At 42.4% G+C, this 25,509-nt stretch overlaps 1 protein-coding gene across 1 annotated transcript; it reads left to right on the top strand.

The window, feature by feature from the left end:
• Nucleotides 1-272: 272 nt before the first annotated feature.
• Nucleotides 273-11,513, top strand: PHAX (phosphorylated adaptor for RNA export). The gene is made up of 5 exons (XM_080362939.1): nt 273-451; nt 2,375-2,994; nt 5,730-5,850; nt 7,770-7,853; nt 10,169-11,513. The coding sequence occupies exons 1-5, from the start codon at nt 347-349 to the stop codon at nt 10,436-10,438; spliced, it is 1,200 nt and encodes a 399-aa protein (XP_080219065.1). The 5' UTR covers nt 273-346; the 3' UTR covers nt 10,439-11,513.
• Nucleotides 11,514-25,509: the final 13,996 nt, after the last annotated feature.

The following is a 25,509-nucleotide window of genomic DNA, read 5'->3' as shown; positions in this document are numbered from 1 at the left end:
CCCTTGGCCGCTGCGGTGACGGGTGCGCACGGCCCTGCGGTAAAGCAGACCGGGGCAGGGGCTCATCTAAACATATTTGCGCAGCACCAGCCACCTACACAACCGCAACGGCTACACACGCCGAGAGGTCTTGAAGACACTCTGCCGCGGCACCGCCACCCTCCTCCACGCTGACAAGATGGCGAGGCCCCCGCCTCCCCTTCCCGCCCGCCCGCCCGTCGGCGCTCCCGACACGCACCGCGCGTCTCGTCACAGCCGCTCGTTCTCCCCATTGCTGAGCGGGCAGCGGGGCAGTGCCCGCCCGGCGCCGCGCCCCCACACCGCTCCACGGCACCGCGGCGGCGAGATGGCGCTGGAGGCGCGGGAGCTGGAGGGAGACGTAGAGGATGGCGAGCTCTCTGACTCGGACTCCGACATGCCCGGCGCCGGCTCTCCGGGGGAGCCGCAGCAGGTGAGCAGGGGAAAGTGGCAGGCGGCGAGGCCCAGGCTCCAGGCGGCGCCGCGCCACCCCTGGCGCCGGGCCGCGGAAGGCCCAGCCGGGACAACGCAGCGAGAGGGCCGCAGAGGCCCCGCCGCCCGGGGTGCTCCGCCGCCCGGGGTGCTCCGCCGCCCGGGGTGCTCCGCTCCCGGCCAGAAGGCGGGAGACGCTGGGCGAGCCCGCTGGCGACAGGACGCGGCCGTGGCCGGGCGGTGCTCGGCGCCTCCGGGAGGGGCGGCCCGGGCGGCTGCGTCAGGGGGGCTCTTCCCTCGGGATGGTGCTCGGCCCGGGAACCGGCGTGTTCCTCCATGACCGTTCACCCGGGAAACGCGCATGCTGCCGGGGGCGGGGAAGGCTTTTGTTGTTGCTGGGCAGCGGGTTTGGTGAGCAGAGAGAGCGCTCACCGGTTCCCTTGGCCGCTTCAAGAACAATAGAAATAAACAGTTGTAAAAACGCGTGAAAGCAACGAGTGTCGACGGCTGCTTTCCCTTGACATCACAATTCTTTTGCATTTGTGAATAGCTGAAGAAATATTATTTGTTTTCAAGTGTCTTATATTGCTTTCATGTGAGCATGTGTTTATGAGGAACTTGTGGTGCGTGGGCAGGAAAATATTTCGAAATAACATAAATTATGATACTACATGTGGAAGAATTTTCATTTTCTTTAGTTATTTTAATTTATTTGCAATATAGTTCTAGGATGTGTAGCACAAAATAAATTATTACAGATGTGGGATTGTTTTTAATGTATATAGTTGTTAGTGTATTTTATGTTGGAATACATTTTATATTAAAGGTTTTTATTTCATAGCATGATAAAATAAGCTGAAGACTTTCTTTTCTGATTTCTCCTATTTCTAATAGGAGAAAGAAGAAATGGTGCCAAATGATGGTGACAGCAGTGAGGTTAAAGAAATAATTTTTATTTCACCTGAAACTCAAGAATGAGATCTTATTTTTAAAGATCAAGGGATAGAATTTAACTTTATGATAGAAAACCAGTTAGGGAAAAGATAGAATTTTAAGTAAGGAAAATGCTTGCTTCACATTAGCACAGACATCAAGACCAAAAGTTTCCAGCAGTTGGGACTAGAATTCTGGATTATGTTACCCTAGTGCTGTTGCAGGTTATGCAAATTTGAGCAGGTTTGGCATTCGTATTTTAGTTTATCTGTCAGCTGTGTCAGGAAACAGCATTTACTGAATTTTTTTTGTAGCAGTGGGACCTTTTTTGTGAAGTAGGTTGAAACATTTAGGGGTTTTGTCCTAGTTAATAAGAAGCCATAGTGAGTCTTGTGGTGTCTTGTTGGTTTAAAGGAAGAAAACCCTAGTTCTTCTGTAAGGTACTACTATCCCTGGCTGGTTCTGTCCTGGTTGAACCAGAATTGCACTGTCAGCTTCTCAAAGGTAGAACAACATCCAGGTTTTATGGGTTTGGATTTGGGCATTTTGGTCATTTGTTTCTTCTCACTTGAGTCTCTGAGAACACTGCTGTGGTTGCATATCACTAGTTTTGACTCCTTTCAGACTCTGGAGAGAATATTAATTTCTATAGCGTTAAAAAAAACAAAAACAAAGCAACTTCTGCTAAGTGGCTGTGGTGATTGGTGATTTGCTTTTTCAATAATTCTTAGAACTGCTGCATATTGCATCTTTATTTGATTTGGGAACTTTAATAGCTTTTCCAGTCTCATAATAATTTTAATTTCAAAATACGGAAGTTTCATAGCATGCTCCTGTCAACTGTCGTTCAAAGGATGCTCATAGAGGACTTCCCAAACAGTCACATGAGTCAGAATCAATTTTGCTACCTAATCTAATCTTTGACGTGACTCGATAGCTCTTTTAATTTACAAGAGTAATTAAATTAATGGCATTTACTTTTTCATTTCAGAAATTACATGATGGCAATGATTCAGGCAGATCACTCCAGAATAACATTTCATTGTGTGCACCAAGTGTTCCTTATCGGACAACCAAAAGCGTGGGTTCAAGTGACGAAAGCTTTTCCGAATCTGATGATGACAGCTGTCTGTGGAAACGAAAACGACAGAAATGTTTCAACTCTCCTCCTGCTAAATCTGAGCCTTTTCAGCTTAGCCAGAGCCACCAAAACCAAACTGCTCTAGGTGGCAAGAAGGTCAACAACATTTGGGGCGTGGTGCTCCAGGAACAGAATCAGGATGCGGTGGCTACTGAACTTGGGATTCTTGGCATGGATGGTAGTATTGACAGAAGCAGACAGTCTGAAACTTACAATTATTTATTGGCTAAAAAGTTGATGAAGGAAGCTCAACAAAAGGAGGCAGAGACTTTAGATAAAGAACTGGATGAATACATGCATGATGATAAGAAAACATTGCCAGCAGAAGAAGAAAATAGGCAAGGCTTTCTCAAGAGGAAGCGCCCTGTAAAAGATAGACTGGGTGAAAGACAAGAAATGAAATACAAAGGAAGATATGAGATAACAGAAGAAGATTCAGAGGAAAAGGTGGCTGATGAAATTGCTTATCGGTGAGTTTAATAACAGTGTATCTTCACTTCCTTAAGTGTTGGTAAGCTGTTGATGGAAAGGAGGGGGGAAAAAAGCTTTCTTCCTGCTAAGTATGTACGATGTCATAGCAGATTACAAAAAATAGTAGTATCTTGTGTGCGTTTCCAAATTTATGGGATTAAAATGGAGCATTGTGGTTTGTATCTTGTAGGAGCATCTGGTAATACTGTCTAATTATTTTTCTTTTAAGGATCCACCAGAATGGTTTTATTATTTAAGAACAAGGGCAAGGAAAAATGCTGTTTCTCATGACAAAGATATAGTGCTGCATTTTTTTAGGAAGTGCCCCATGAGTGAAGACATGTGTTTGGAGTTTATAGCACTGAACACCTGCTGAGGTCACCATGAAAATCTGGATAAGTTATAAATCTTTGAAACCATAGCTGACTAAGACTGTGTAGTATTTTGGAGAGCACAGCTTCAGAATTACACGTATTCTTTACGTGGAACATACTTGTCTTAAGAAAACATTTTGCTGCTGTTGTAACGGAGGGCTGTGCCAAGGTTGGACACCAGCACGAAATCAAGCCTTTCCTCTTTCTGTGTTGTGAAACTGAGCTGGAGTTCTGGGCTAATTTATGGCAGCCAGTGTTGTGGTTACCAGGTTCCAGTCATATGCACGCTCACCACCATCTAATTCTTTTCACAATCTGGCTATTATTCTACACTGAGCTGAGTCAGAAACTTACCTGTCCAAAAGCCTGTTGCTTTTTTTGAAGAGTTAGTTTGCAAACAAATTTGTTTTGCAGACCAATTTGCTGCACAATTTCCTTTGAGCTCAGGCTGGCAGCACTGGACTGATGGTGCGAGGGAGGGCGGGCATGTGACTGCAGTCAGTCATACTTAGGTTGACTTAAACTGCCACAATCCTTTTCTGGTGGTGCAAGGGAATAAAATTATGTTCAATAAGGAATAACAGTTACAAGACTTACTAATGGTTAGCTTGATTTTTAGATAAAACCTGGGTTTACTGATCATTGTTGATTTCTTATGTGTGATGCTTAGTATTACCAAATGCTGAAATACAGCAATTAGGCAATTGTTAATGCCGTTACCAGTTCTCAGTAGCTTCTCATTTAAAAATTTGAAAACTTTGAGCACATCTCTCATAATAATATTTTTTTTACGTTGAACTTCATCAAAATAGGGCAGAAGCCTCTTCTTGTTGTGGTGCTGAGCTGCATTAGTAGGATGGTGGTTATACACATCACAGCAGTGTTATTTGGTCTGTGCTGTGCCATCCATGCCTGGGTTCATAACACTTTGTTGTGCTGGCCCATACAGTGAACTGAAAATCGAAGAGTTTATCTGACCGTTTTGTGCCATTTTTTGCCCTTTGTCTTGTTGAGTTCCTGTTGCAGTGCGCAGCTGCTTGCTAAAGCACGCGTAGAGGAGGGTTGTGCAGGGTCCAAAATGAATTCAAAGTGCCGCTGCTACTAACAAAAGTTCTGTTTAACTACCTCTGTGGGGAATCCTCATTATCTTAAAGTTCTCTGCATTCTTGATAAACATTTCTGTCTTTTCCGATAACTCACAATTTAGAACTCAGTCCTATAAACATTTAAGAAAGTATTTACCTTCCGTTACCTTATCATTCATTGAACTTAGTGAGATTAATCACAAAGTTTAAAGTTAAGTGGGTTGGATTAGAACAACTGTCACTAAAATGGGAGCTTTAGCATGTAATTTCAGGTAACTTCAGTCATACAATTGAAGCAGGTGAAGCTAGCCTGATTGTTCTAAATACTTGTTCACATCTGTGGTCAGACACCTCCTGTTATGCAGCCATTGTAACATATGCAACTTTATAGCACACTTACGTTTCCTGGAAGCAATTAGGATAAACAGTGATCTTCAAGAAAGTTTGGTAATCAGGTGCTCTGTGTTTCTGCAAAGTATAAAACCACTGAGCTGTAGTGCTTGGGACTCTGCTTAATGAGAAGCTTTGTCATTGAAAAAAATGGAATTTAGCATATGAACTCTTGCTCTGGACAAGTGCTATTGATTTGTGGGCTTATGATGTTTTCCAGTGGGAGTACATACTTTGACACCGTCAATTAATTGTATATAAGCTTCTCCCTTCATTTTAGACTGACAATGAAAATTTCTGTATGAGGACATCATTGCTAACAAAAGAATATAATTTAACACAGTAACATTGCAATTTTTTTTCATGTTTGCATTTTATAGGTTATCATAGATTAATCAGCAGACTGTTTTCTTCTTAATTTTGTAAGTTTTCTGACTGGCAAATAATCCAGGGGAGAATTTTTACACTTAATGGTGTCTCCAGTTAATTGTTGATTTAACTGTAAAAGGTGCTGTAATTTTCACTGTTTAAACACACAGCAGACTTTTATATGTTCATTTCAGAGATGTATACAGATCTTTGCAGTCTCTTACTTGGTTTAATCTTTCACATAGCAACAGAAGAAAAATAATCAATGCACTTTCATTGAAACAAATTTTAAAAATATGTGCTTCAGAAAAAACTATTCCTCAGAAGCTCAGTATTTTGATATCTGATTCAATAAGCCATTGAAGCACATTTACGTGTATAAATTCTCTTAATCTTAGCACAATTTTACATTGTACAGAATGAATTATTAATTATGAAAATTCTATGGTCAATTTTACTCCAGAAATTATACTAACAAGAAATATGTCTTTTGGGTTTTTTTTCCCCTTCTCTAAGGCTTTGTGAGCCAAAGAAAGACTTAATTGCCCGAGTAGTAAAAATAGTTGGGAAAAGAAAAGCTATTGAACTGCTCATGGAAACAGCTGAAGTGGAACAAAATGGTGGACTGTTCATAGTGGTAAGAAAAACGTCATATTATGGGTTTGCAGTGGGACACACACACACAACTTGTAGAAAACTTACGTAGTACTGTTGCACAGCTTCCATGTTGGGCAGGCGCTCTCAGAGTTTCATGGCCTTCCCTCACCATGAAAGTCACTTTATAAGTACAAATGTAATTTCTCAGCAGGATTTGAGTAAACAATGCAATGAATGAACCTGGAAATTACCCAACTTTTTGTACCGAGATTAGAATCTGATTTGCAGTGGTAACATTGGATCTGCTACTCTGTCTCCCCTTGGGATCTTTTCCCTGGCAGATTAAAGAGTCAAGGATTCTGAAGCTTGAATAAACACTTGTAAAGTCAGGATCCAGGTAAAGCCTCTCGTATGTTGCTTCAGTAAGTCAGGTGGACGTTTGACAGCACTTGACTTATCTGCTGGGTTTATCAACATGCCATCAGAGGTCAACATACTCAGTATTTCTGTTATCACACTTGAAAAGTAACTTTCAAAAGGGAGTCTGTTAGCTTTATTAAAGAACCATTGGCTTGTGTGGCAGTAGAGCAAAACTGACTACTGATTTCTGTTACAAATCATGGTAAAAATCCAATACATAATGGTTAGGTTATTAATTTCTTGTTATATTTTGGGTTGGTTTTTTTTTTTCATAATGACCCTCAGTGCAAAAAAGGTTCAGAAGAAAAAAAAAAAAGTGAAAAGAAAATAGTAATTATTTTAAAGCATTTGTTTATAATTTACATGTTTTGAGTTGCATCATTGGAAGTAAAGAGGGGGAGAAAAAAGTGGAGATGGAATAAAAAGAGAGCCAACCCGACACAAAGAACAAACCACAAACCACCACCCCCAACACCAAAAAAACAAAACAAAACACACAAACAAACACTTTCCAGTTAGTGACTTGTCTTAGAAGCACTCTAGTGTCATGAAGGATTAAAGTATTTATTAACAAATATTTGCAGTGGAAATGAAAGGACATAACTCCTAGTGGCACAGGTTCCTTTGGCTGCAGATCAGAGAACGCCATTCAAAAGGCAGATCATATTGGTCTTCTTGGTTGGGATATTGTGCTGATAGGATGGTAACAGTATGTAACATATGCTGTTTTAAGAACATACTTATAAATTGACCTCTGTCTTAGTAGTTTTGTATTGTATTTTACTTTGTTGATTAGCAGAAAATTATCACATTTAATACGAGAGCACTGGGGTAACAATTCACCTTTATATACTATGAATGGTAATTGAACAATAGTATGGTAATTAGTACTTATAATTTACAGAGGTTTCATATCTGAGTCAGTTTGTGCTTCAGTATGACACATTGCACCAGTGCTGTTACACCAAAAAGTGTTGAAGCATGGAACTAATGTGTTGTGCGGAAAAACTTTAAAGTACCTATTGTGTTCATATACCTTAGAAAGAAATTGAAAATCCTACAGATATGTTGTAGAACAGCTGAGCAAAATAAATTTTCAAAAATCTACATAGTTTTATAAAATTAATTTTTGACATTTTACAGCGTTTACGCATTAGGGGTGTTCTGAATATTTAGCCTACTATATACATTGTTGCAGATAATTGTGAGATTAGTTAGAATACTATTTGTGTTTTGTTTCTTCTCGACCAAAATCAAATTAAGTATGTAGTTCAACAGTTTCAGTATCATGTTTTAAAGCAAAATTTTTGTAACCTAATACTTCACCTGTCCAAATGTAGCAAGCTGGTTGTTGACCTTCTTATAACTAGTTCAGGCATGAATAATACATACCCAGGATTGGTTTTATGTAATACCTTAACCAGCAGAACTTAAATTTTTTTATTCTGTCTCAATGCAAAGCATTGTCTTAGATGCTATGTTTTTATTAACACTTACATAATAAGCTTACTAGTACTAATTGACTCTTTCCCTCTTAAGAATGGCACTAGGAGAAGAACGCCAGGGGGAGTTTATTTAAACCTGCTGAAGAACACACCTAGCATCAAAGAAGAACAAATCAAGGTAAAATTGTCAAGACTTCGGTTAATTGTCCAAAGTAAATTTTGGGGTTTTTTCTACTAGGAATGTGTTGCAGATGAGTGACTTGGGGTCCTGCTTTCCGCAGAGCAATGTTTAGATCATTTCAAGAAAAGTGCAACTTAACAGAGTTCAGTAGCAAGGTTCACTCTATTATTTACTGCATGGAGGAATATGCCAAGCAAGGTGAGGGTCATTTTAGAGTGATGTATGTGGGGATAAGAGATGCAAAAGGGCAGAGGGAGGCCCTCCTGTTGAGTCATAAGGTTCAGAGTGGACCCCCTTGCTCTGTCTCAGAGAGGAGACTAAGTGCAGCTGGATCCAAACTTAGCCCCAGACTTCATCAGCTATGTGAGAGACATAGAGGGTAAGGGAAAGCAGGTAAGAGATTATATGTATTTATAGCCAAAGAATTGTATGTGCACACCCGATTCCTTATATCACTTGGCTAGGATTTCGAAGTTTCATTATTCTTCATCTCAACCTGCTTACCTCTCCTCTAGGGAGTGACCTGGTTTCAGGTCACTCCAAAGTCTGGATCCTTGGTCTCATGAAGCAAACTCTAAGGCATTGAAGTTTGTAGAAATAAATAATTAATGATGTAGTTAGCAGCAGGGTTGGCTTAAGCTGGGTGCCTTCGCAGAAGTGCCGAGCATAGAAGTCCCTGGGACTCTCAGGGACTGTTTACCTGCCCCTCACATGATGATTCAGTCCAGTAGTAATATGTGAGTCTGGGGTCTTCTTGCCGCTTCTTTCACTGTCTTCACACAGGCCCTTGGTTTCTTTAGCTGCAGACGTTGTTCATAGTCCAGAGCCGCTTTGTGCTGGCCTTGAAAGCGTTATTCTGTCCAAATGAATCCTGGTTTGCTGAGCAAAGTGCAAAACAGGCCTTATCTTGCAGATGTTCATAATGGTCTGTATTTTTGTTTTCATTAAGTAGATAACAGTGTGGTGGATGTGAATGGAACTTTACAACATACAGTTTAAAATTTCAGCAAATTTAGCTTACTAAGTAAGGTGAAGCAGACAGCATGTTAATCATGCAACCTTCTAAGTGATTAATTCTGTTTAAAACACATTTCATTAAGCTAAATTATTAATATAAAACTTAAATTGGGCTCATCCAGTGATGATGATCTGTGGTAAGTAAGACATCATTGCCATACAGCATGCATGTTTAGCAGAGAGAGCTCAAAGTAGGCTCACCCAGGCTGTCCTATTTATGGGATAAGGTGGTTGGCTCATAGTCAGATTGCATACAGTGGGAAATGTATGCACAAGACTTCTTTCACCCACAACTTAGCAGTGCTGAGTGTGCTGTTACGCTACTTTGTGTGTTTCCTAAAAGGAATTCTTGGCCCAGCTGCAGGTCAGGCCTTTACCTCCTTTGGAGCCTGTACCAGACTGCTGCTGGTTTGGCTGTTGGGAGGGTTGAGTGCATCTGTCACAAAATGTTGTGATTCAATCTCTCTCACAACTGCTAGCAAGTTTAGCTCTATATTCAAAGGAAACCAGCTTTTCACATTCCAAATACAAGCAAAAAAACCCAGAAGAAAATTGAATGGTTGATGGCATGAGACATCTTTTGTCATACAAACCTGTGGGAAAAGTCTATGTAATCCTGTCATCATAGAGGTTGTCACGTATACAACTCACAGATTTGTGTATCCTTAGCACTTGACTTGCAGCTTTGGGGGAGGAAAAAAGCATTAATGTTTTCTGTATGCTATTTATGTTTTCTAAAAAATAAGCAGGGAAAGAAAGGCATGTAGCAACATATAGCTCTGCTGCATGATATTCTCCCCCTTGAAATATGTAAGAAACATGTAAAGTCATATTTTGCAGTAGAGAAGATGTTAATGGAGTTCACAAATGTGTGAGAGTAAACGTTGTGAAACCTGGGCTCAAATTTTAATTGCAGAAGAAAATTTTCTCAAGTTGTTACAGAATCTTTGGTCGTGTTTTCTCCACAAGTCCCTCTGTATGGCAGCATGACCCTCTGGTCTAGCACCTCTTCCTTCCAGTTTTGTATCATGAGCAAACTTGAAATGAAATAGTGATACTTATTTACATACACTTTGAAATCGCTCAGAAATTACAGAATTATGTATGGGGCATTTTCCTTAAGTGCAGTCTATCCTCATACTTATGCTATCAATTATGTGTACCTTAATTAAATATTATTGAACGGTATTTGTAATTTTTTTATTATTATTATTTTTTTTTTTACTTCTTTATGTTTTCATTAGTAAACACTAATAAAATTAATATGCCAAACTTTTCGTTTGCTTTCTTTCAAGGAAATATTCTATCTGGAAAACCAAAAGGAGTATGAAAACAAAAAAGCTGCTAAGAAGAGAAGAATACAAGTTCTAGGAAAGAAAATGAAAAAAGCTATTAAAGGACTTAACCTGCAAGAATATGATGATGCATCTCGTGAGACTTTTGCTAGCGATACGAATGAGGCTCTGGCTTCCCTGGATGATCTACAGGAAGGACATAATGAAGCAAAGATGGAACCTGAAGATATTATTGAAATCGATAATGCTCATGATTTGGAGACCTTCTAGTTACTCTTGATAATGAAGTGTCTAATATTACATGAACCTTATAGTCCCATGGCTTCTTGTTTTCTTAAGCTGCAGCAACATGGGAAGTGTTTAATGCTGAAGAACATGACATAATTCTTAGCTAAATTTAACAGCATGAAAGATGTCAATTGTCCTAGTGTTTGTTTGCTGAGTTCTCAAAAAACTGTTAAGACTTTTCTAGATAACAGCTCTGCTGTTCTTGGGGATTTTTCTTAGCCACACATTAGGTTTAGGAATTAAGGTTGTGTTTTAACAAATTAAATAGTATTTAATTTGCCGAAGCTAATGAAGTAATGAGTTGAGCAATGCTCCTCATTACAATTGAACAGAAAAATCAGTATAAAGTTAGTCTTGATTTGAAAGATCCCTCGTTCTTAATAGTGCATTGACAAGAATAGTAATGTTCATCGGATTAAGATCTATAAAAACAGATTGGTTTGTGAAATAAAGTTAATGGTCAATGATGTTTGAATAACAACTTTGTAAATAAGCACTGTTGAGCAATGTATGTTTTAAATTTCTGCAGGAGTTTAATCCTTCATATTATAATATTGGCTTGAGCTTCCTACTTGTTCTATATAGACTTTTTCCATTATTAGACACAGACACACACAATTTATACAGATCTTTTTGTTTGAAAAGAAGTATACTGAATCTGTTCTGAGTAGTGAGATTTTCCTAATCTGTGTTCCCCTCAAGGGTGTGTAGACTCTACATGCAGGTATAAACCCTTTGCTTTGCCATTCTTGTTTCCATGCTGCTTCTCATGCGTGCAGTAGGATAATGTGTGGCTTGCAGAAGCTGTAAAGTTGTTCTGTGCTGACTCTTAAGAAAACAATAGTATGCAAAAGGTGATTTTTTTACTTGATGCCGAAGACCATTGTGTAGTTTGTAAGTTTGATTGAAGACAAATTTTATTATGAATACTAGTTTTAATATAATCAAAGAACATGTGCGGCACTGATATGTATGATGTCTGAAATACTTTGTCACTAAGTTGTGTTTTCTGTGGCTAGACACTATTTTCCAATATAAAATATTTCTGAAATATTAATGAATGAATCACTTTCAAACCCAGTAACAAACTTCTGCACATAAATTTTTGTTTGTGTGGAGTCCTTGGATTTTTAGAAGCAAAGCATATCACTAAAACATGAAGTTAGGGTATTGAACAATTCATTACTGTCAAGAGCTGCTGCTTAAAGGACTACAATATTTGAAGAAAGAGTTCTTCAACACATAGCACATTCCATTATATGCTTTACTAAATTTAATTAAGAGTTTTGACTTTTCTGCATTTTTCTGTTCATGTGCTGGAGCTTCCTATTGTTAAGTTAGTCATCAGATGTGAAGCACGCCTTTGCTGGTAGTAGTTGCGCTGAAATAACAAAAAGTCTTCATTTACTTTCCTAATGTGTGATGCTCAGAATACTAAACTGGTAACTCATGTAAGGGAAGCAATTCTGTACTGTTTAATAAGTTTGGGACTGTTTATTTGATACTAGTTTTAGGAACTGTTTGGGAATGTCTTAATTTTCTGGATAGAATCAGTAAATTTTAATGGGGGTTTAAGTAATTATTATGTAATTTGCTGCTAATGAGCGCAGCGTATTTTTTTTAAATGTTAATATTTTTGATGTTGATTTCCCAGGTAAGGGGTACTGAAACAGCATGTGAACTCTACTATTTAACAAAAGGAAGATGAGACAGTGCCCTATTTCTTCCTTCCAGTATCTGACTAACTGGCCTTCGCTTATCTTCTGGTTTTGCTTTCTTTTCTGTTTTCTTTGTCTTTCAACAGAATCTTTTTAAAAGGGCAACTGTTCTAAACAATGAGCAACTAATCTTCATTCCTATTACAGCAGCGATTTCTTTATGTTACCTTTGATACCAAAAAGATTGCATTAAGCAGCACTGGGTTTTGTGTAGCACTGTAGTGGCTGCAATCAAGCTTTCGTTGGTTATGGAGTTGTTGGGCTGCTCCTTCCCTCTGCAAACTGGCACAGGTCCCTGCCCTTTTCAGTGGGATGTACCTGCTTATATTGGTGTGTGGTGGTGGCCCAGCAGTGGCCACAGCATGAGTCTTTGTGACAGAGTTGGGGACTTGTATCAGCAAGCCTTAGGTTGAGCTTGACCAGCACTGGAGCTCAGGACCACAGGGCTCACCACAGTTTCCAAAGGAACTGATGCAGATGTGCAAGGGTGAGAAAGAACAGGCTGTGATGCTCCTCTGTTGCTGTACATCTGTCTCTTTTTTCAGTATCTGACTGGGGTTACTGGAAGGTGGTGAGGGGATCCAATGGTGGTTATTTTCATTTTCCTCATCAAAACAGCTTTTAATTCCCTCCTCTGTTCTCCCAAAACTACTGCAAGAATAGAAAGCGTGCGTAAGCTAGAGGTTTTTCTCTCTCAGCTTCACGTAACTTGTTTAGTCTGTCCTGAGCTGATACCTGCAGAGAGAGCAGTTCTGTGGTGCTTGTTAGTCCACTGTGACTTGTAGCCAAACTGCATTATGTGGGCTGTGTCTCATCTGGGAACAGATACACCTGGATGTTCAGTAGCTGAGGTTTTACTGGCAAAAATGCTAATACAAGGGTTGGGTTTTGTGTTCTGAAGTTTCTCTGATGGGCAGATGTGATTGAGACCATCTCTGCTGCAGATGTAAACTGTACTGCTGGGACAAATATCACCCTCCATCTCTTAAGCTATAGCAGTGTAATATGCCGTCTCTGTCATTGCCTGAAGCAGATAGTGAAAATGAAGGAAATGTGTTCTCATTTGAAAACACAAAGCTTGTAGCCAAATATGTTTTTCTTCCTTATATCCCAAATTCAGATAAGAAAACAATGCTTTTTGGTATCACATGGAATATTAATTTATTAGTTTTTCAGTTTTATAGTGGATCATGAAAGCATAACTTCTAATTACAATATTACAGATTCTTCCCTTTCCAAATAGATTATCTCATTAAAATGTTTCTGTGTCCTCCAGGCTTACTTAGAGTGAAAAATTCTTAAGCAAGCATGGAATGACCTGATGCTCACTGTGACACCTTGGAAAGAAGATACAAAAAATAATTTGCATTTAAAAGTAGTGATAGTGAGATCAGAAACTGGTTTTGTCCTGCATACAGCTTAACTGTTGTCCCTTATTTCCCAAGGTGCTGCTGAGTATCTGGAGCAAGTCATTGAATCTAGTTCCCAATATCAAGCCCCACAGCAATGCTTTGCTGTTCTCTCTGTACTGTTTTCATTACTAAATCTTTTCTGCTGTTGGGTTTTGGTTTTTATATCATAATTTAAAACAAAAAAAGTGGCTCCTTTGTTATGAGAAACAGCTAAAGACAGATAGCTGGCATATGAAAAGTTATTTATTCTGCAGATGGGTTTGTTAAGGACTGTAGTTTCTGAAAGATCTATGAGGAGCCAAAAAGGGAGAGGAAGGGAAAAAAGCAATAACAAAGTATAAAGGTGATGGGAAAAGTGAATGAAAAGGAAATTACTACTTACTACATTTGTTATGACAATCAGTGTTACGGAGAAGTTGCATTCCTTGTATTTTGTCAGAGTAAATGTTTGGAGCGGTAGACTGCATAATAAAGTTGTGAGTTTTTCAAAAGATGGATTTTTTCAATCTGTCATAAAATTTCACTATAACAACACTCATATACCACCCTCTGCTGCTGCAGTTTTGACACTGAGATGTCTGCCAGAGGCACTTTTTTAAAGCTCAGTTTATTTCAGTGTACAGAAGAGAATTATATTCCTGGCTCCAGTGAATATGGGCTTACTTGCTACTTCACTTCTGTTCCCAGTTTTTAGTGGTCAGCAGCAGATCAAAGATTCAAGTCCATTTCTGAACCACTCTGGTGCTTCGGTGGTTCTGGTAACATCCAGACTTAGAGCCTTTGCACCACAGTTTGTTTCAGGGACTCACAAACCTGGCAGAGACAGCTGGCTGCGGTTTTGTAGGACCACTTCTTGGATCCAGCAGGCAGCTGGAGAGCATGTTGCACAGTGGCAACCTCTGCAGCAACTGTGGCCTTTTGATAATTTGGACCTATGCATCCTACCAGATGTGTGACCTGCCAAGGCCCTAGGAAATTCTTGCAGAACTGAGCTGCTCAATATTTAGAAAGGACATATTTGAAGCTTTATCATTTCCTTGTCTGCAATACTGATAAGTGCCACTTTTTCAGAGCTGTGGAAGGAGGAAGAAAACACTCAATTGTGATAGATTTAATATGGCCAGCCAAACACATTTCTAGGATCATCAACATCCAAAGCTAAATACTGATGAAAATGAGAAATATGTATCTGAAGTTATAATAATAGGAGATTCCATGTATAAGTTAGGTATTCTGGTTGCTACCTTTAGATCAATTGAGGGGGAAGCAGTGCTTGAGCAGATTCACTCTTCAGTTATTTAAAGAAAAAAAAAGGGCGGGGGGGGGGGCAAACAGTTTTGCAGCATTAAATAAACATGGAAAATTTTATATTGAAAACTTTCCCCTGGAAATATTTTTTTTTTTTCCCTTGAAAGCTCATTTGTGATTCCATATATGAGCATTCTTGTTTAAAACAACATTGCTTTGAAAGGTATTCTCATTTTTCCATAGAAGATGCACTTTTTAAGTTGCCCCCTGAATTTTTCATTTGTTCTATCAGCTTTTGGTGTGATTTTTTTTCTTGTTTGTTTTGCTTTAGGTTGTGGGTGGGGTGGTGTGTTTGTTTGTTTTGTCTTTGTTTTGTTTGTTTGTTTGGGGGGAGGGGGGAGTGTTGTGTGGCTTTTTGTGTTTCTTTTTTTTTTCCAAATGATAGTACAGCTATTTACAGAAATTATTTCATATTTGTTGTTTAGTTAGCACTGACAAGTTTTACATTGACAGCCTTCAACCACTGGAACATCTTTATTCAGTGTGCAGAACTTGCTGAACCATGTACTGGGGCTTTTGAAGACAGTTTGTTTTTAGAGCACCAGGAAAGACTTTTCCATGGAGATGAAAGAAAAATCCTCCCAAATAAAATAAATGCTCTGGAAAATGTTACTTGCTGTTTCCAGATACAAGGCAACTGTGATTGCTCTTGCGTTGAGAAAACTCATGACCTGCTTTTTCCTCTTAGGAGCAACCTGCAGCAGCATAGTGTGGAATGTTTAAATGGCACATAAAGTTGCACTAAAATGTTGTGGGGACTGTTTTCTTTGTAGAGAAAAGTAAAATAAAACCAAACCAAACCTGCCTTGATGGTGACCTGCTGTCCTTCATAAAGAATAGGAGAACCCAAAATATTTTGGACTCAAGATTTTGGTAGAATAGCAGGGTATCCATGTAGAGGTACAGGAGATGGGTATCAGCCTAATCCTATGCTGTCTCCTTTTAAAGTCCTGATGGTTTTCTTCTAGTGCTCCTACATCTGCTGGAAGTGATCCTGTTCATTTTTCTCTTCTCCTTCTGGAGATATTACTGTGACCCACCTTACCTTTTTATCTTTAAGGAGTGCTCTTTTTTTTCTGCCTAACTGGAACATAAATGAAACACTCTTAACTCCTCTGTAGCAGGACTTAATTATCCCCAGGCCTACTACAGTGAACTAAGATTTTTCTGAAGGAAGGATTTCTGATCTACAGTCCCTGACACCTTTTAAAAGACAAGGAGACAAATACAGAGATTCTCAAGGGCTATTAGAGAAATTGTGATGAAGATCTAAGTGAAGAATAAACTGAAGTAAATGAAGGTATAAAATAAATTCCACAAGTGACAGCAGTTAGTTCCAGCCACCCGAATGCCTTCGCCATAGAGGTGTCAGCCCCAGTTGGACACACGCATCATTCAATTTTGTCTCGCGATTCTCTCGCCAACTTGTCATTGCGTAAATACTGAATTGTCTACCTGGAGAGTGGCAAATGGGAAATCTAAAGAAAAAAAAAATAATTTTGCAAGTGTTTGAGTATTTTAAAAGCTTTCCAGAAAGCGTTTTTAATAGCTGGCATACTTGTTTGACTTTTGCTTTACATGGTACAAGTAAGTTTGTCTATTCTAATGTTTTTCTAGATACTTTATTATTGTCTTTTAAAATATGACATACTAAAGATCTATTTTAGGTTACTGTTCTGAAAAATGTGTTCTCCCAAGTTACCCCATATTCTGTTTTGTAGCAGATTAACTATTAAATCCGATGGACAGATGGCTTCAAAGCTGTCGGTACTTCTCAAAAGAAATGCAAAATGGCCATGGAAAAAAATGAGAAGAATGGCTTTCAAGATTTCTACATAATTACTATCCACTTAGTTTTGTGTGTTATTTTTCCTGAAATGGTCTCAAATCTTAAAAAGTTGCATTAATATTTACTTAGGAAAATATATAGAATATATCTTGGACCTTGTTATTTCTCCCCGCAGAACTTCTGCTACATTGGATAAAACTCTATGGTTCATACAATATGCAATATGGTTCATACAATAAGGCAATAAAAAATGAGAATCATTGCTATTAATGCTAAGTGAGTCTATTTCCTTGCTCTGAAAACATGTAACGTGTTCTCTTGTTCTGGTTTTATTTTGGTTTGATTTTTAATGGTATTCTTCTGAGCTATTTTCTGCAAACAACTTGATTTCTTACATTATCCAGATTTTCCCCAATGAAAGTCATTCAAGATTAGTTTCTATGCAAGAACATCTACAAAAGACTGATGGTTCAGTAAAGTTTTTCATTAATTTCTGCAAAATATTTGGAGGTAAATTGAACTGTTTATGTCATCAGGTTGTCATTTTGCAATTAATTATTGATTGTGTAGCATTCAGTTTTAGTGTTTCCAGTTTGGGATGACTGTATCTAAAGAAATCAGAATGTATACATATCAAAGGAGAACAGTAGAGGCACATTCCTTTTTTTTTTTTTTTTAAAAAGGGTTAATTATAACTACTCTTTTTTCAAAATATTTACAACTGGGAGTAAGATAACAATGAGTACACTTACGTCAAGTTCCCCACAGAAATTATCTGACAGTATCTGATACCACAATTTAACATCTCAGTCTCTTTGCTCTGAGGGTTATAAATTGAGGATATTCTTGGGTTCCTACACTTGCTGATGCAGTTGTAGGCTTGTATGCTCCAAGTCTAGACAAAAGAGTAGAAAGAGATGAATACCTGAGCACTACAACTGTAAAGCCGTAACCATCTTCATATTTTTCAGGATGAGTGAATGAAAAGAAAAGAGTGCCAAGTGAGCAGGAAAATAAGGGGTTTTAGGATTCCCTGTGCTTTTATAGTTAGATAACTGAACACCTTTTTTATTTTATTACTCTCCCTGCCCTGGCCCTCTGCCTCCACTCTCAGGAATCTTCCGCACTCAGAAGCTTTCTCTGGTAGTGTTAATGCCATTTTTGAGTTCCTTGTAGATACAAAAGCATGTATGGGATAAGCAGTATGCTGAATAGCCTGGTATCTTGGCAAAACATAGAGGAGTGTGTGTATGAGACAAGCTTTAAAGTAATTCTAAGAGTGAATTCACCTGAACAGTTATGTGAGGAGTTAAACAGATGAGATGAAAGCAAAAAAGAAAAAGGTTGTAAAAGTAATTAATATATTACTCTGCCAATATCTAGGAAAACATAATCGCTGCCCAAGAAATTTCTAAGAGTTAAATCAATAGGCTTCTCCAGCAAGAAGAGTTAGAAGGGACCTAGAACTATAATCTATTCTGACTGCCTTAAGGGCTGAACAAAAGTTAAAACCTGCTATTAAAAGCATAGTCCAAATGCCTCTTTTTAAGACAATGGAGGGCGAGCCACCTCTCCAGGGAATGTGTTCCACTGTTTGACCAACCTCTTAGTACCTAATGCCAAGTCTGAAACTCACCTGATGCAGCTTTGAACCATTCCCACATGCCCTACCAACTGCATCCCAGGGAGAAGAGCTCAGCAGTTCCCTCTCCATGTCCCCTAATCAGGAAGCTGTAGAGATCAGTGAGGTCAGCCCTCAGCCTCCTTTTCTCCAAACGAGACAAACCCAGAGCCCTCAGCCGCTCCGCACAGGACATTCCTTCCAGCCCTTCCACCAGCTTTGTTGCCCTCCCCTGGACACATTCAAGGACTTTCACATCCTTCATAAATTGCGTGGCACAGAACTGCATAGAGAACAGTACACAGTATTCCTTTGGCATTTCTGGAGCTTTTGAGGGCTGCTGGTTTTGTGTAGCGAATCTTCAGCCTTCCAGCTGTGAACAGGAACTAATATTACTACTAAGCCACCTCTGTGAAATTACTAAGAGCCACAGTGGTTGCTCTGGGGAGAGGCGCTCTCGGAGAGCACAGGTCCAGCCCCATGATGGCCCAAGCAGGGCAAGGAGGCTGTGCCAGAGCAGAGGGAGAAGCCCCGTGGCCTCTGCTGAGGGTAGCGAGAGGAAATGGTGGGCACAGCGCAGGCAAAGGGGGAGGAAGCAGTACGAGTGGGGTCAGCAACGCCACCTGAACTGTTAGTAACACCCAGACGTCCTCTGCAGTTTTTAGGCCCTTTTTGTCTTTTACTGTTTGACAATCAAGCCTAGAGGTCTGGGAGCCCTTGCTGGCTGGCACAAGCCCCAGCTGCTGGCCCAGCCCTGGTTTTGGCAGAGCCTGGGCCATTCTAGTGCTGCTGGTGGGGTGGCCTCTTGGCGGCTGGAGAAGAGTTCTCAGGGCTGCCGGCCCTTCTCCTCGGGGCTCGCCGTGGCTCCCCCTGGGGAGCGTTCCCTGCCCCGGCTGGCAGAAGATGGACCTGGCGCAGCCTCCTCCTGGGGCTCTTGCTGCTCCCCAGGGGATGGGAAGTAGGGCAGAGGGAGGGCTGCTGGGACCTCCAAGCAGGATAGCTGCTGAGGTGCTGGGCCAGTTGTCTCCTTCAGGGCTTCTGGAGGGAGCTGGGGCAGGCACGGGAGACCGTCCTTGTGAGGCAGAGGGGTCGGGGACAGCCCCAGAGCTGCTGTCCTGCTCCCAGGCAGCACAGCCGTCCTCCAGGCTCAGCAGACGATGGGCCTCCCTGCTGCAGTGTTGCATGGCCACGTCAATAAGCTGGTGCACAAATGTCGCCGGGTAGTTTTGGAGGGTGGACCCCAGCAGCTGGACCACGATGTCTTCATCCAGCCCAAAGAAGACCAGGAGGGGACTGATGGCTGCCTGTGAAGACCGGGTCCCAAATAGCTGTCCTAGCTCCAGGTCAGCAGGAGCTGGAGGAGAGTTGGGTGGTCCCAGAAAAGGGATGCCCAGGTGATGGGCCGGAGGCCACCCAGAGGAGCCCTGGGCACCATCCCCACAGGCTGTGGTTGTGCTGCTGCTGGGCTGTGCGCAGTTGAACAGCCAGGAGTTCTTCCTGCCTGGTGGCCAATGATGGTGCTGCAGGTGGAGGGATGACATGGTTCTCAAAGTTGCTGTTTCCTCGCACTGAGTGCCAAGGCGGAAAGGATCCTCCTCTTGCAGAAGGGACACTCAGGCTTGCTCTGTGCCCACTGCAGGATGCATATGTAGCAGAATTGGTGGAGGCATGCATCACGCTCAGGAGGCCGGCATCCTGCAGGACAGTCATCCACGCTTCTGCTCCTGAGGAAAGTATGGACCAAGTCCTCTTGGTGGCCATTTCTGGCCACATGAGAAACCAATATGAGTGGTGACAACAACAGCAACTCCATTATTGCAAACATCAAGCCTGTTTCTGTAGTTTTCATACATTTATTGTATTATTTGATCATTAGTCTCCCAGTCCCCTTGAAGGCTGGCGGGTGCCCCAGCTGCTGGCCCAGCGCTGGTTTTGCCAGCTCCTGGGGCACCCTCCTACTGTCGCCAGTGGGGTGGCCTCTTGTTTGTCGGTGAAGTGGCCTCAGGGCTGCCGGCCTTCCTCTTCGGGGCTCTCCCAGGGGAGCACTGGCTGCCCCGGATGGGAGTGGAGGCCATGGGCCCAGCCTCCTCTGGGTCCTCCCGCGGTTCCTCTGGGTCCTCCCGTGGCTCCTCTGGGTCCTCCCGCAGCTCCTCTGGCTCCCCGTGGGTGGGGACGGGGACAGAGCGGGTGCTGCTGGGACCCCCACGAAGGGCAGCCGAGGAGGTGCTGGGGAGCTCTTCTGCCTCAGATCTGTCAGGGCTGCTGGAGGGGGCTGAAGTGGGGGCAGGAGAGCCCCTTTGGGAGGCAGCAGGGCCGGGGACAGAGCGGGTGCTGCTGGGACCCCCACGAAGGGCAGCCGAGGAGGTGCTGGGGAGCTCTTCTGCCTCCGATCTGTCAGGGCTGCTGGAGGGGGCTGGACTGGGGGCAGGAGAGCCCCTTTGGGAGGCAGCAGGGCCAGGGGCAGCTTCGAGGCTGCCCTCCCGCTCCTCGGCAGCCCAGTTGTGCCCCAGGCGCATCCAGCGTTGGGCCTCGTTGCTGTACCGTGCCACCACGGTGCCAATCAGCTGGCGCACAAAGCTGACTGTGTGCAGGCCCAGGGCAGCCCACAACAGCTGGCACAGGGCTTCCTCATCTGGGCCAAAGAGTCTCAGGTTGGACATGACCAGCCTCTGCACTGATGCTGCTTCCCGGCGGGCACCCTCGAAGATCAGCCACAGCTGGTGTCGCAGCCAGAGCACCAGGTGCCGCAACAGAACCGGGTACTGTTGGAAGAGCAATGCCCAGATGTGGGGGTGGAGGCCGCTCAGAGGGGCCCTGGGTACCAGCCTCACAGCAAATGGCTGAGATGCTGCAGGGCCACGGAGATTGCGGGCATCTCGATGTCCAGGAGCTCCTGTCACGTGGGTGACAACGGATAGTGCTGCAGGTGGAGAGATGACATGCTCCTGAAAGTCGTTGTCCCCTTGCACCGAGTGTATGATGGAGTGGATCCCCCTCTTGCAGAGGGGGCACTCAGGCTTGCTCTGTGCCCACCGCAGGATGCACCCGTAACAGAATTGGTGGAGGCATGGCATCACGTAGCTGGCCTCCTCCCAGCTGTCCAGGCAGATGGGACACCGGTTGTGCAGCTCCATGGCCATGCTGTCCACTTGCTGCGGTGGGCTCGGGGGAGCTGGGGATGTGGAGCTGCTCCCTCGCACCGGTGCTGCAGCAGCCGCTGTTGTGCTGGAAAAGGAAGAGAGGCCACGGTCACTGGCTGGCCCGGGGAGGGGTGGAAGGAATGCCCAGGTTCCTCCAGAAGGAAACTCTCCCAGCTCCCCGGGGTGAGGTGTCCCTGCCCAGCTCACCTCTGCTGCTGCGAGCTGTCTCCTGGGTGCCCCGGCTGCCTGAACCTGGCAGGGCCGGGGAAAATCCTCCAGTGGCTCTGGGGTTGTGCACTGAGAGCTGCAAGAACAACTGCCCAAGCACAGCACCAGCACCGACAACAGCCTCGCTCCACACTCCATACCTCGCAGACTCGCTTGGCTGGAGTGCGGTCACAAGACGGCTGGGTGAGACTCAACGCCCGGATATAAGCAGTGAGGGACGCCTGGTCACAATTGATTGCTCGGGAATGTCATAGTCCATCACTAGGTGACATCAGAACCCACCACTGAGGACTGTCACTTGGGGACACCATGACAGACCATCCTTGCCCACAGCACTCACCCAGCAGCACTGAGGCCCCAGCACACGTGTCTGGAGTTTCCACAGAGCCACTGTCCACTCTGGTCCCTCAGCTCTTGTCTTGTGCTCGGGATCTGTGTTTCACACCAGTCACCGAGGCCTTGGCCGTGTCTTCCCAGGGCCCGGTCAGGGCCCTGGCTGGGACAGGCATCTCCAGGTCCATAAGGCAGGAGGATTCACTCACTGACACCTTGTGCCTCCCTTGGAGGCTGCAAGACAAAGCCCACAGGTTGGATATCAGAAATAAACAACATGCTAGCTGAAGATTTGGCTCTGAAGTGCACAATGTGACATTTTCCACTGGACTGTCCTTCATGGCTTTGGGAGACAGAAAAGGTCCCTTCGAGCTATGAGAGTTTGCTGATTTTTTTTCTCACAAAGTTGGCAAGTGGAGGGAACAATCTGTTCATCTGTTTTGCATTTCAGCTTTTCACAACTCTGGAATTACTACTTCTGCCCTAGTTGAATTGCTTGCTGAATGCTGGATTTTGGAGGTGATTGTCCCGCTCTGCTCTGCACAGGTGCGGCCTCACCTGGAGCACTGTGTGCAGGTCTGGGCAACACAGGATAAAAAGGATATAAAGCTACTGGAAAGTCTCCAGAGCAGAGCCTTGAAGTTGGTGAAAAGTCAAATCCATATCTCTCCAGTTTAGAGACAAGGATGTTGTGTGGGACAGTAACAATCCCCTGAACAGCAATTGCACACACTAGACCGCAGCTCATGCTTGAACACACACCAAAACCCCCACCCCAGAAAAACAGAGATCCAGACAACACCTCACACTCAAATACGATCAGACGCTCTACCACTGCAGAAAACAAAGAGCACACTGGATCACACTTTGAGTCTCCAGACAGTGAGTCCCTTTTCCCATCTGGCCCCCCAGTTTTATACGGAGTATGGCCTCATGTAAACAAATGCAGGCACATTGCATGAAGAGCCAGAGGCCATGAACGCATTTGCAAAGAGTAAGTTTTATTTTAGTTACCTCTCTACTGGCGGATCTCCGAAGCCACACCTGAGCTCCCAGGCAGAGGTGACACCAACGGGGACGCAGGTGCTGGTAAGTTCAACCCTGCTGGAAGATTGCTGGGCCTGCTGAGCTTGTCTGTATTTCAAGGTTTCAGGCAGGCACAGCCTCCCGCTCTTTCTCACAACAAAGTAGGAATCTCAGACAGTGATAAGGTGCCTACAGTTTCTCACAGGCCTATGTTATCTAACACAGAGGTTCTACTCATCAAGCACACAAGGTCAGTAAAACAATTAGTGTGATGTATGTGCTTTTTCTACAGAGAGCTGTGTGTCACTTGAGTGTATTTACGTTTAACCAACCTCCTCGCCATTCCTCCACTATATTCCCATACAGTCTCTGAATCAAGAATGTGAGGCAGCTAGGAGGAAATCTGGATTCGATGTGTGCTGCGAGGCCAAGTTTCCCCAGAGGAAAAGTAATCAAGGAAACAGCATTCTGTTGTCTAAAATCTGTTAAGGAGGTATTAGCAGCAGGACTTGGAGCCAAACTCAGTAAGTCCTGTTTTAAAGTGATGCTGGGGACTCACTGAAGTTCAAATGAGGGCACTCACCATACCCTTGGCTCACCATCGAGAGGAAAAAAAAAATTACATATAGCCAAACCTAATTTTTAAAAATGCTGACAAATTCTGTCAACTTCTTCCCTCTCTGAGCGTTGCTCCTGCCCTAAACATTTCCTAGCAAATGACAGGCATGGAAACAGCTTTTTCTCAAAAGGAGTGGACCATGGGTTTAAGTTTGTAAGGGCTGCATGTGCTTGTCAGAGACTAATAGTAACGAAAAAGGTAACATGTTAGTATTATTCTGTGATTCAGGCCAGTTCTTTGTAAGGAGTTCTATGATATTTGGCTGTAGAGCTATATTTTTTAACCTTTAAAGCTTAGTTAGGTAATTATGCAAGAATTACCAGAGGAGGAGGAAAGAATAACAAGTTTTCTGTACTAAAGAATGCAGATGGTGCTTTCAAGTGTAAAGATTAAAACAAAACGAAACAAAACCACAAAACCCAGTTCATTACATTTTAAGGTATCTGTGTTTAATGCAGTCCCTCTCTGATGTTGGGCAGGCAGTGGATTCAAAGTGAAGCATGGATTTTATCCCACACAATGAATAACAAAGAAATTACTTCCTTATTGCCTCTTGATTGTTAGTACACAGCATATTTCTCTAGCGTAATATTCTTAGATACTGGTGTACAGAAGAGGTGGTATTTTGCAGTGGCATATTTAGTGGAAATTGCAGGCAATAAGAGTAAGTTGCATCCTGAAAAGAAAGGCAGGGGAGAAAGCAACAGATTTTGTTGTTTTAGGTCTCTAACCAGAACTTTGGAAAGGATATCTTACAGGTTCACTATTGTCTAGTTTTACGCATATTTTCAGAACTAAGTCATCTTTGCAAGATGTTGAAGCATTTTTTGGCATAAGGCCTGAAAGAATTATTCACGTCTTTGAAATTTTTGAAACAGTTGAGCCACTCTTTGAGGCTTCAAAAAGGTTGGAAGATGAACAGATTCTTAGAATTTGTAAATGTAGTTCTAGAATGGCATAGGAGTTTTCTTTTGCAGCCAGCATACCAATGTTTTTGCAGTCACCTTATTTGTGTTACACTACTATAGGAAGTATGTTATTTTTAAAAAAGGTTTAGTTAGCAAAGACAGTATGACATACACAAAGAATGGGTTTTCCCATTCACAGGCTACTACAGAGCAGAGCACCTTCTATTAAAAAATAAGATTTCTGCCTACTAATTCTGATTTTTTTTTATCAGCTAGACTATTAACTCAAGTGCTTCTTTGTACTCTTGTCCTCTTTGTAGCAGTTAACATTGTTTGCTGTTTCAATCATGCTTCAAGAGGAGTATACAATATCTACTTTCGCAAATGGGTGCAGAATCAAATAAGAGCCTTTTATAAAATCCTGTCCTCTGCTGAGCAGAGCAGATCTCATTAAATTTGGTGTGGATGAGCAGTTCTTTATCCCTGGATGGAATTTGGCCCTTTGTGAGATGGCATTTGGAATTAATACCCAAATCTCTTAAACCATGAGGAACTAAGCTTTAGGATTCCAAAAATTCTTAATGTGCAAAGCAGCTAATGATGAGTGTAAAACAATTTTACAATGGTCCAAGTAAAAATATTGCCCAAAGTACCTGAAACTTAGGAAGGTGTGACTTAAAAACACTGATTACCTCCCTGCCTCGCTTTGAGAAATTTCTAAAGCTAATGTAATTCTAAATGTAATTTCTAGTGGTTATGCAGGAAATACTGTAGCGCTACACATAGGGCTTTTACATGCAACTAAGAACCACATGCATACTCAGTGTACTCCGTGTAAAATTGAAACTGATTTTGCGAAATGAGTGCAAATGGTGCCTACCCATTTTGGACTGCTGAGGTCCAAATTTCCAATGACACACAAAAGCAGATCACAATAGTCATAACTTCAGA

This window comes from Nesoenas mayeri (genome assembly GCF_963082525.1).
Source record: "Nesoenas mayeri genome assembly, chromosome: Z".
Taxonomy (NCBI): Eukaryota; Metazoa; Chordata; class Aves; order Columbiformes; family Columbidae; genus Nesoenas; species Nesoenas mayeri.
The sequence above is the reverse complement of the archived record's forward strand: the minus strand, read 5'-3'. Positions and strand labels throughout refer to the sequence as shown.

Bases quoted from the DNA above. Each gene is read 5' to 3' on its own strand.
- PHAX (XM_080362939.1), top strand. From the start codon at position 347: ATGGCGCTGGAGGCGCGGGAGCTGGAGGGAGACGTAGAGGATGGCGAG. The intron at 452-2,374 runs GTGAGCAGGGGA...TTTTCATTTCAG, and splicing joins CTCCGGGGGAGCCGCAGCAG to AAATTACATGATGGCAATGA. The intron at 5,851-7,769 runs GTAAGAAAAACG...TTCCCTCTTAAG, and splicing joins ATGGTGGACTGTTCATAGTG to AATGGCACTAGGAGAAGAAC.